Below are 12,468 nucleotides of genomic sequence, written 5' to 3' on the forward strand. Positions count from 1 at the left end.
CAAGCCAGAAAACAGCGAAAATCAGCGAGAAATTGTCGTTTTGCATCAAAATAAGCGGATTTCTCTAAGAATTTTGATGTTTTCGTGCAGATTTCAGCCGTTTTCTCGCGATTTAGCCGTTGAATTTTAATAAAAACTGGTGGTTTGGTGGATTTCGAGCTCTTCTTTACGAATTCAAGCCAGAAAACTGCGAAAATCAGTGAGAAATTGTCGTGGAAGCATCCTCTCTCTCACCGGTATCAACACCAGGTGTACACACTCACAGCGACGTCACCAAGACGCCATCGTCAACAAGACAAATTTTCACATTGATCGTCAACAAGACGACTTCATATTCATCGACAGCTCATCAAAAAGGTCAGCCCTTCCATTTATCATTATCCCTTTTTTGCTTGCTCAAATAGGCATTGTGTGTAACTTTTCATAAAGCATCGCGATTTTTACTTGCTAAAATGGCAGAACAAAAATTAATAAATCTCAAATTCAAAAGATCGCAAATCTTTAACAAATTAGGCAGAATTAATGAATTCATCACTACGTTCAAGCCAACTGATCAAATTTCTTTGGTTAAGTCTCGTTTGGATGTAGCTCGATCAACACTTGCAGAATTTGAAAAAGTTAACTTCGACATTGTTGACCGGACACCAGTTGAATCACAAGCACAGGCAAATGAACAAATACAATTTGAAACTTTATATTACAGTATTGTATCAAATTTAGAAAATTTAATTGAAAATTCAGTACAACAAAATGAGACTGCAACAGCTGTTCTCAAAGATGCGAAGAGTCAAAATCGTAGCAAATTAATTTTGCCAACAATTCAAATTCCGGAATTCAATGGAGCCTTTGAAGCATGGTTAGCATTCAGGGATATTTTTCAGACTCTGATTCACAACAATCCAGAACTGAATAACATCGAAAAATTTCATTACTTAAGGTCATCTCTCAAGGGCGATGCATCCAAAACAATAGAGAGCCTTCCATTAATTGAAACAAATTACGAAGTGGCTTGGTCTTTGTTAAAAAATCGGTTCGAAAACGAGCGATTATTAATTCATGCACATGTTCGGAAAATTCTGAATTTCCCAAATATTCCAAAAAGTTTGGCTACCAATTTAAGACAACTAGTCGATGACTTATCAATTAATCTTGAAGCGTTAAAATCCTTAAACGTATCAATTGATGCATGGGACGCGATTCTGATTCCAGTTATTACAGAAAAATTGGATTTTCAATCTTCGAAAGAATGGCAATCAAGACTAACAAACAATTTGCCAACATTGGATGAATTAAAGACCTTTCTTCAATCTCGGTGTCAGTATCTAGAATCAATTGAATACAATTTTCAAAAGCCTCAAAGCGCAACTGTTCTAACAAAGGGACACTCTAAACCTAAATTTCAATCACATGTCGTAACAAATGAAAAAAGACACTGTGTAATTTGCAAGGGTAAAAATCATTTGATCTACAATTGCAATCATTTTCTCCGTATGAAAGTTGCGGAACGAATAAAACAAATAAACTCGTTAAAGCTATGCGTTAATTGTTTACATGATAATCACCAAACGGAACATTGTAAATCAAAACGAACGTGTCGCGAATGCAACCAAAATCATAACACATTATTGCATCACAATTCCGGTGAAGATTCAAAAGAGTCGGTTACGTCAACAAGCTCTTCTCTTCATTCTAAGAACGGTTCAAAGCAAGAGATGCTTCTCGCAACTGCTATTGTTCTCATAAAGGACATTAATGGTTATTTACAGAAATGCAGAGTTTTACTCGACAACGGGTCACAGTCAAATTTTATAACCAAACGAATGCGTAAAATGTTAGGCTTGAAAACGACTTCTTCGAATATCGTAGGCGTTGGTAATCAGCAAACCGTCTCGACAGAATCCGTAGACGTTACAATCAAATCGGTTCATAAAAATTACAACGCACACGTCACATGTTTTGTCTTGAAAGAAATTAGTGCAAACTTGCCTTCAAATAGTTTCTCAATTGATAACCTACACTTTCCTTCCGAGTTACCTTTAGCGGACGATCAATTTTACCTTTCAGATAAAATTGATTTACTTTTGGGCACAGAATTGTTTTTCGAACTTCTGCTAGATGGTAAATTTCAAATTGACGGTAAACGGCTGTACTTACAGAATACCCAACTAGGTTGGATCATTGCGGGACCGCTTGATATTCCGCGAAATAAAGTAAGTCGGTGTAACCTTGCCATAAATTCATCTCTGGACTTGGAAAACCAAATAGAACGATTCTGGGAACTCGAAGGTTATCACCCCATCCAAAAACATTTGACTTCCGAAGAAAAATTTGCGGAAACGCATTTCTTGAACACGTTCACACGTTCTCACTAGGTCAATCAGACCAACAAGCCAAAAGGCGTTTTTTTAATCTAGAAAATCGATTAAAGAAAAGTCCAGCACTTAAAGCAAAGTATGTCGAATTTATGACGGAATATTCTGACTTGGGCCACATGGAATTAGTCTCGAATAATGAATCAGACAATTCAGAAACGTATTATTTACCGCATCATCCCGTCTTTAAGGACAAACAACCGTCCTCAAAATTACGCGTCGTCTTTGATGCTTCCGCCAAATCGACCAATGGCAAAAGTTTGAACGATAATTTGGTCGTGGGCCCCACAATTCAAGACGAACTATTATCCATCATTCTGCGTTTTCGTACATTTCAGTACGTATTTTGTGCTGATATCGTCAAAATGTACAGACAAATTTTAATCGATTCGAATCAAACTGATTATCAGCGTATATTTTGGCGCAGCGATAGCGATGACGAATTGCGGACTTATCGCTTAACAACGGTCACGTATGGTGCTTCATCGGCGCCATTCTTGGCCGTACGTTGTTTACATCAATTGGCGCATGAAAATCGTGAAAAATTCCCGGAGGCGGCAGATATTATTTTACGAGATTTTTACATAGACGACTTAATTACGGGCGGTAACTCAATTGAAGAATTACAATCAATTCAACATCAACTGATAGAAATAAACAACATAAACTTATTGCCAAGCTCTGCCAAGGATTTAATAGATACCACAATAAATCTCGATAAACAACAAGATACCAAAACATTGGGTCTTTTTTGGAATTGCAATCAAGATACGTTACGGTATAATGTTCAAAACATTCTTATACCAAGTGAGTTAACAAAAAGAACGTTACTTTCGATGATTTGTCGCATCTTCGATCCACTTGGTTTAATTAACCCGATTGTAACAGTGGCAAAACTTCTTATGCAACAACTATGGGGATTGAAATTATCATGGGATGAATCGCTACCTGACGACATTAGTGAACAGTGGACACAATTGGCCAACGATTTACAAAAAATCGGAAAATGTCGAATTCCTCGGAACGTGGTACCAGCAGAAACGGTTTCTATCGAACTCCACGGTTTTAGCGATGCGTCGGAAAGAGCGTATGGAGCTGCCCTGTATTTAAAATGCACAAATTCAAACGGTGAAACGCATGCAAATTTATTAATTGCAAAATCGCGCGTGGCTCCTCTTAAAACGCAAACGATTCCCAGACTTGAACTTCTTGCGGCGCAACTGCTCGCTCAGTTAACAAATCAAACAACACAATCATTAAATTTAAAATTCGACAAGCTCAATTTTTGGACAGATTCAACCATCGTTCTCTGTTGGTTATCAAAACCTCCATCTACCTGGAAAACCTTTGTCTCAAATCGAGTTGCGGACATTCAAAACTTGACAAACATTCATGATTGGCACCACGTAGCTAGTAATGAAAACCCAGCTGACATAATTTCGCGAGGAAGTGCAGCTGAACAATTGATAAACAATTGTTTATGGTGGCATGGCCCCAACTGGTTAATTTGTGATCGTGAAATGTGTTCAGACGCATTTATCCAAAACGAGGATTTTGAAAACATTCCGGAACAAAAAAGGATAACTAAAACGACTTTGGTTAGTACGAATTCATGTGACTTGTTGAACAGATTTTCAAGTTTTACTAAATTAAAACGGATCATAGCATACATTTTGAGATTTGCAAACAACACCAAAAAAGGAAACGCGAAACAAACAGGTCATTTAAGTTCTGAGGAGCTAAATAACTCAGAAAGGTTAATCATCAAATTAATGCAACTCGAGTCTTTTGCTCAACAAATTCAAGAATTAAAATCTTCAAATGTTGTTAATAAAGGCAGTTCATTGAAAGGTCTAGATCCATTTGTTGATAATAACGGAGTACTAAGAGTAGGAGGTAGACTAAAAAATTCTCGATACCCATTCGACAAGAAGCATCCCATGGTTTTACCAAAGAATCATTTTGTTACCTCTTTAATAATTCAATTTTATCACAAACAAAATTTACATGCGGGCGCCCAAGCCACATTATCAGCGCTGCGGCAAAGGTTGTGGATTGTTGCCGGAAGGAGCAAAGTGAGACAAGTACTCCATAAATGTATATCATGCTTCAATGTAAGGCCAATTATTGCTTATCAAAAAATGGGTGATCTTCCGCAAGACAGATTAGAGCCGGCTAGACCCTTCGTTAACACTGGAGTAGACCATGGTGGGCCTATTTTGATCAAGGAGTCTAAAGGTCGCGGTAGAAAAACATTGAAGTCATATATTTGTGTGTTCATTTGTCTTTGCACCAAGGCGATTCACCTTGAACTGGTCACAGATCTGACAACAGACAGTTTTTTGAGCGCCTTAAGACGACTTATTTCCCGACGAGGCATGGTCAAACATTTTCGGTCGGATAACGGAAAAAATTTTGTCGGAGCTAATAATGAACTTGTCAAATTAGCTGAATTCTTCAAAACTTCCGACTTTTATAAAGATGTTATCACCGTTTTGTCCAATGATAACATCTAATGGTCCTTTTCACCACCAAGGTCACCTAACTTTGCTGGTTTAATGGAAGCTGGAGTAAAATCAGTTAAATATCATCTCAAACGTGTCGTGGGTGACACTTTGCTTACGTATGAGGAGTTGTACACACTGCTAACACGAGTAGAAGCATGCCTTAATTCCCGTCCTTTAATTCCATTATCAAACGACCCGAACGACTTGATGGCTCTAACCCCTGTTCACTTTTTGATTGGAGAAGTCCTAACTGCTCCGCTTCGCGCTGGCAGTTAATAGAGAAAATGCGCTGTCATTTTTGGAACAGGTGGAAGAAGGAGTACACATCTCAGCTACAAGGCCGCTCCAAATGGAGATCCGGAGATGCAATTGGCCTCCAACCAGGAGCTATGGTATTAATGGTAGAAGACGGTTTACCTCCACTATGTTGGGCCTTGGGGCGTATCCAGGCAATCCATCCAGGAAGGGATGGTGTCGCAAGAGTGGCCTCGGTTCGAACCACAAAAGGAGTGTACAAACGTGGTGTTTCTAAGTTGTGTGTGCTCCCAATTAATGACAAGTAGTGAAAAGGGGAACAGTGAGTTTTCTTGAAAAATTTATTTCTTTCAATTTTTTTTTGTTAATTGTGTTTTGATTTTTTTGTTTTTGTTATTTGTGTAAGACGTCAAAAATTGAGACGAAGGTAACAACATTAATGTGAACAAACCTCCCCGCTAACATATGTTTTACTTGACCTTGACTGATTGGTTCCCCTTAACTTATTTGAGGGAAATATCTTTAGTATGCTGGTGGTCGTGATTACGTGCGCTTGGGCGTCTGTGTCGTACCCGTCAGGGTCGTACTGGCCCATTACGGAGTTGTTGCTCTACGTCGTTCTGAGCAAGTGTATTCCTCTGTGTTAACCCTTTCCTTCAGGGGCTTTGGCCCCTGGCAGACTCGTGTAAGTTGGAATGGCAGAGCGAGTATAATTCACTATGCTATAAAACCCTTGGCAGACATCTAGATGTAATTCTTGAGCACTGGGTCTCCCCTGGGGGGGGGAGGTCCAGGTGAGGCAGACTTTAGCTCATGTAATGGAGAATCCGGAAGGGTTCTCGTGGGCACACAATGCAAATGACGAGAATGTACGGCGGACGTGTTGGAGGGGTCCCCGTGTCCTGTCGTGGGACGCCGTTTAGTACAAGGGTGTGATGGGGATGTGCCCCATCACCTTGGTGGCTGGAACTCTCACACACATCGTGAGTTAATGCCGCGGGCTGTATATCCCCGAACTATACACCTTTCAGCGATTATGTCGTTGACCAGGAGGTCATCTCCAGAGGGTTGACAGATGGCAACAGTTCGAGCCTAGCATCGCCTCGGGCAAGGGGGTGGAACACCCCTGGTGAGTGTACCCTTCTTTCCTATCCATAATTACAGATAAACAGGTGTTGTTATCTTTTGTTTCGAGTCAATCAATGTGGTCCCAATTTTGGTGGGTCCGGTCCTGACTAAATGTACCGATAGGGTGGTTCAGATGTCTGGTGAGTCGATTAGTAGTTTTGATTGGCCATAGCTAGTACCTGTTAATTAATTTGCGATAATCAACGACATCGAGACCAGTATTGGTCTCACATTTGTTTATTTTTATTTTTTATTTATTTATTGTATTTCAAGTTTTTTGTTGAAGCCTACAAACCTTCAAGGGGGGCGGCTATGTTGCGTACCCAACGCACATGCATTTTCATGGAAAGCGCCACACTGATTCAGACAGAGATGTGTGGTGGGGATGCGCTAGCCGCCGCCACAAGCAGTGTGTTGTCGGCGGTAAGACAGTAATGTACAAGTAAAATAAACTGTAGAAACCAGCACCCGATAATTTGGAAGTTAACCCCACCTGCGTTAACATCTTTCAAATCCGCCAAAGTTTTACAGCATTCCTTCACAAACATCTTTATGCTGTCTCAAGATTTCAACAAACATCCACAACTATTTTGAGAATTGATGTGAATTCAAATTGGAGCAAACGAAATAAGAATATTTCTGTATATTTGGCGTGACACTTTTAATTATGTATTATTATAATAAGTGAAATAACTGATAAATAAGTTCTTTGAAATTTGTCAGATTAGTGACATCTGAAAACTCTAACCTTAAAAATGGCATGGTGGAACTAAAACGTTGGTTTCACAGTCGAAAAGTTACTAAAGTCACGTGAGTTAGTTCCGTATAATGAAAATACATACATATATCTACATATTACATGCATGTTTCATAGTGTCATAGTTACTAATCAACAAACGACAGGGTTCTTGCCTAGTTACTTACTACTATGGGAGTAGAAAAAATAAATTATTATTACACCAAAGTAACGACACGAACGAAAAATTAGTTTGTTTGCTTTATAATTATATAATTTGTTTTTGTAACACAACTACTAACTAAAATTGATTTTCTTATTTTGTGATATTAAAAAGGTACAGATTTTCTTATCTTACTTTGTTGTAATTAAGAGAATTGTTTATATTTAGTTATAATTTTCATTGAACATATAAATAATAATATGTAGTTTGTTTTTTTTTCAACTTATTTTCTTACCATATCAAATATTATGTACCAACTAACATAAAGTCGTAAGTCCCGGTTTAATGAAATATTAAAAAATACTCAAGTAGAAATGTATAATTTAATCAAAGATTAAGGGCAAAAAAATGAGATTATTTTCCATTACAATTTACAGATTCTCAAACTACCTTAAAATCAGCGAAATGCACATAAAATAAAACAGGGTACATAACTAACAGAGAGAATGATTTTAACATTCATAGCTATCCTCTACAATTGTTTCTATGTTTGGTTCATCTTGCAGTGTTTTTTTCTCAAAATTTTCTAAATACCTGATGCTAACTTTACGATCATCAGAGAGATGAAGACCAATTAAAATTTTCTTTAAACCCTTTCTTTCATTTCCTTCAAGTTCAAATGCTTCATAGTATTTTTTCCGTAGACACTGTTTTAGGGCCTTCTTTGCAGAATCTTGTTTATGCCGCTTTAGTTCAATTATAATTACTGCACATTTTGAAATAATAATTAAATCAAGCTCGGGTGAGCAATCCAACTTCCCACAACTAGAAATTAACATCCAAAGGTCACAGTGAAAGTGAAAATGAGCTTTTGGTAATTCTCGGTCGGTATACAAATTTTCCACAGATTTTTTAAACGCAACATATTTCATAGGTTCATGCTTCTCTCCACTTCCTAAAGACTTTAATGCATTCACAAATGACTCTTGTTGTTCTACAGTAAACAGGTTAGTTTTAAATTTTACCAAAGCCTCCTGAAGTTTGTCTGTAAATACTTGTTTCAATTCTAGATTCGGAATTTGTAATGTCCAATTCCCATCATTCTTGTCAATAACGTTAAAGTACCCACATTGTGTGAGAAACTGAAGAGCTAAGTCTACCTGCACTAGTTCGATACAATTCAAAATTGATTCACGTAATGATTTCAGATTATAAATATCGTTCAACTCTATAGTTTTTGCTATGATGGAAATTTTCTCATTGTCTCTAACGGCAGGAAACACCTTCTCCCGCATTTTTTCGAATTTAAATAGTTGGCAGATATATTTGGTTCCAACCGATTCAATCCAATAACTTTTTCGTACGAGATTCGGTAAATAATTGGTAATAGACACAGGATTAGAAATAGTTGTATCTTTGTCTCCCACTACAGTGTAATTGTTGTACCAAAGAGTAATTTCATCAAGAGCTTTTTCTCTTTGACTTCCTTCTTTGACACAGTTGTTAACTAAAGCGTTTACTTCTTCTCTGGTAAATCCAAAGAATTTATAATAATCATAATCCTTGTCCAAGAATGTTCTACGTTCCACATTGTTAGCTCCTAATGAAATCGTACCGCCTGATGCAGTGACAGAAAAAATTATTACTCGTTGAACAAATTGTGCTGATATCTCATCTTTACATAAAAGACGCATTAGTTCTCGTATGAAAAACATAATCTGTCGGTCTGATGAGTTTTCACTAAATAACATATTCATAAAAGGTGCGTCGAACTCGTCAATCAATATAATACTTTTCTTATGGGTTTGTTTTGTTTGATAGTGGACCGACAAAACCTCGATCAAATATTCAAAAGCCCTTTTTATGTATAGTTCTGCTGTGTTACGATCTATTGCCTTGTTCCAATAATCATCATCATCGGCATATTTCAAATAGCGCAAGAAACGTTCAATATCCAGTCTTCCCATATTGTTACTTGACCAGCTGAATTTTTCACCATCTTCGTGAATTAAACATGTTTTATATTTTCTAAACAGCTTCATTATCATATTTCTAAGACTCTCCAAAAAGTCGCTATATGACGTTACTGATAATTGTGCAAAATCAAGAAAAATTACTGGATGCTGTCCGCAATGCTTGCGAAAAAATCTTTTACTTCCACAACCATGATTCTCTATGCATTCTTCACTGCATTTGTAAATTCTGAGATTCTGGAAAAGTTTATATTTCTCCAACTTTTGTTGTTCACTGCTGACAATTTCAAAAAACTTCTCCAGCATTTTGCAAGCCATAGTCTTGCCAAATCTGGGCGGTGCAGTGAGAAGTATTCTATGTGCATCCTTCATAACGCATTTAATAAACATAGACTTGTCCACAAAAGTCGATGTCCAACGAAGAACTTCAAAAACCAAGTCAGGATCCTGAAAAGACATAACAAATTGTAATTTCCATGAATTCCTATTTGAACATAAAACAAATTGTACATTTGTTCGAAGCAAGTTACTTACGTCTTCACTTTCATTTGAGCCTCCGGAAGTGTCCAAAGATGTTACATCATCCAGTAAATTTAATCCAAGTAATTCCTATAACAAAAGTGTAATACCATGTTACCGTGTGATACAATAATATGTCTGGTCTTACTTGGTCTGAATAGACAGGTTTACTTTCGACTTTTTTGCGCTTTGATGAGGATGAGGAGCCCTCCATCAGATCTACCTGAAAAAAATTTTATATTCAACGAAATTTTTTATCTGTAATCTGTATGAGTAAAAAAATATTAACAAAGTTCCGTTCAAAATGATTTAAAAAGATTCAAAATAAATTTTTTACAATAAATAAAAAAATGACCAATACTAAAGAGAACAAAATTGTAGCAGAATATTATACACCATTAAAAACAAGACAACCATCTGAACTCCAACAATTTCAATGAAGTAACTCAAATGAGAAATCGTAATTTTGCCATTGAATATCTCAATTCGACTGTAAATAAAAAACTAACAAAGACAGAATTTTGCAAATCTAAAAATATTTCTAGAAATTCCTTAAATATGGGACTAAATTCAGTTGGAATTAAGATTGCATGTAAAACGAGAACAAATGAGAACAAACGGGAACAATCCGGGACAAAAGAGAACAAATCGGAACAATTGGGAACAAAAGAGAGAAAAAATAAAATAAAAAATAAAAAAATATTCGATAATGTAGAACATAAAGCAGGTAGTCGTAAAAATATAAGTTTAGATGAAGAAGCACATAAATTAATTAGTAAATCTTTAGAAACTTTTCAATCATAAATGGACAAACTAGTTTCATACATTCCCAACGATGAGAAAGAAAAATGGAAAAAAGATTTAAAACCTATTATTACTGAAATAGACAGATTAGAAGATGGAGCAAAAATAGTCGGTTTCAAACAAGAAGTAGTAGATAAATATATTGCAAGAGCTAACAGCTAATTTATTCCTTGAACAATTAATTATGACAGACTGTGAACTAGAATCCGCTAATAATAAAATCGATGAATTGGAATATAAATTAGACAACTACAATAATTATGATCCTAAGAAATTAGCAGAATTAAGAAACAAAACAGTAGTAATACCATCAAACATCGATGATGTAAAGAAAAGAACTCTCAAAATATTTGAAAGACATACTAAAAATATGAGAGCAATAAATTAAAAAACTCAAAAATTGTAAATTAAATGGAAAGTACTGTTTTCAAGAATTTAAATATATTCAATGAAGAATATCCAAAATTCAGAAAAAAGTCTTATTCAACAAGTTAATAAATTAAAAATTATTATTTTTATTCTTGCGTTTATTATCGTAATTGTTATTATTGTTTTCTTAATTTATTACTTCAACGCTAATAAAAAATAGTTCAACAGTGTCCATGAACGTACCTATGATGATACTAATACGTGTCCATAAGCTAATGTATCTGTAGAATTAGGTAAAAGATATCTTTTATCATCTTTCCAACTTAGAGACTTTTTCTTTACTTCTTCAGTAAAAATATCATGTTTATGACTCCTAATCACTCTCTGTCTATGGAAGTATTCAGTTTGATTGAATAAGCAATTTTTGTAATCTTCAAAACTTATTTCTTTCTTCAATACTGCTTTCTTGATACCTTTTAATTTTTTTGAAACACACGTTTCAGTTCTGTAACTGTACATTTTTGACCTTAAACCTATGTATTCTAATATCTTAATACCATTCAATTCATCTTTGAATTTCCCTATTACTTTCTTATTTTTATCAGAATATAATGGATGGCCCTTTGGATAATCAGATGTATCAAAATAGTCGGGTTTGTTTTTCATAAATTCATAGAAATCAGCCATTTTAATCTCATATATGAAACTGTCGGTATCTCCATAAAGAAGTTTTATTTTTTCATTAAATTCTTTTTTAATTACATTGTAATGGAAGTTATACATTAATAATTTCGATAAATCTAATACGGCTTGCCCAATGTAAATTGGTTTATTAAACAATACTTTGGTTTTATAATTGTGAACTGCTGCCAGGTGTTTGCTAAATATAGTTCTGTGTTTAAAATTAGGTTTGTTTATCGCTTTTTGTAATTTTTCTTCATCACAATATAATTTAATATTTTGTTGGTTTCTAACAGATTGCATAGACTTACCATATGGTGCATTAACCATTAGTTTCCAGAAATCTTTTTCAAAATCATTTTTCGCCTTCTGTCTTTGTTCAGTATTAAATTTTACATATGGTGCTATGAAATTTGACTGAGTAAATTTTATACCTCTGTGAACCTTTGTTATTCTAATACCTAAACTTTTGTAAAGTTTTAATGTTTTGTAATGAATTATATAATTTTTCTTATCATAGAAATGACAAAGTAGTTTTTCTACTTTTCCGCCCGGGGGAATTCTATTTTCCGGAGCCAAAGGCAAGTCATTGAATTTGTTATGAATAGCCAAGTCTACAGGGAATGCTAAATCAACTTCTAAAACATAACCGGTATCACTATCTGATAACAGTATACCATCAACATTTTTAATTTCATCACAAGTCAACCATTTAAAGTTTTTTTCTGGTAATCTCTGAGATAAAGCCCATCCATATAGATTATTAGCATCTATATAGATAATCTGAGTATTTTCATCTGCCTGCGAATACCTGTTACTACACTGTGAAATACCTCCTCTAATTCCGTTTTCAAAAAACAAATACATTTCATAATCAGTTAATAATTCCAACTTCACTGAAGTATATTTGAGCATACAGTCCCAAGCTAACCCCGGAGTTGTATAATACCAAACAGGATCC

At 35.3% G+C, this 12,468-nt stretch overlaps 2 protein-coding genes across 2 annotated transcripts; one reads left to right on the forward strand and one right to left on the reverse strand.

Annotated features, from left to right (window-relative positions):
* Positions 1-452: 452 nt before the first annotated feature.
* LOC148165956 (uncharacterized) lies at positions 453-4,888 on the forward strand. The gene is made up of 2 exons (XM_088049563.1): positions 453-2,361; positions 2,415-4,888. The coding sequence occupies exons 1-2, from the start codon at positions 453-455 to the stop codon at positions 4,886-4,888; spliced, it is 4,383 nt and encodes a 1,460-aa protein (XP_087905689.1).
* A 2,642-nt stretch (positions 4,889-7,530) lies between these two features.
* Positions 7,531-9,882, reverse strand: LOC148165957 (uncharacterized). Its single transcript, XM_088049558.1, has 2 exons — positions 9,802-9,882; positions 7,531-9,743 (listed from the first exon to the last, which is right to left on the reverse strand). Exons 1-2 carry the CDS (start codon positions 9,865-9,867, stop codon positions 7,674-7,676), a joined length of 2,136 nt encoding a protein of 711 aa, XP_087905684.1. The 5' UTR covers positions 9,868-9,882; the 3' UTR covers positions 7,531-7,673.
* Positions 9,883-12,468: the final 2,586 nt, after the last annotated feature.

Source organism: Gnatocerus cornutus, unplaced genomic scaffold (genome assembly GCF_029298725.1).
Source record: "Gnatocerus cornutus isolate USDA-ARS CGAHR unplaced genomic scaffold, icGnaCorn1.1 ctg00000071.1, whole genome shotgun sequence".
Classification (NCBI taxonomy): Eukaryota; Metazoa; Arthropoda; class Insecta; order Coleoptera; family Tenebrionidae; genus Gnatocerus; species Gnatocerus cornutus.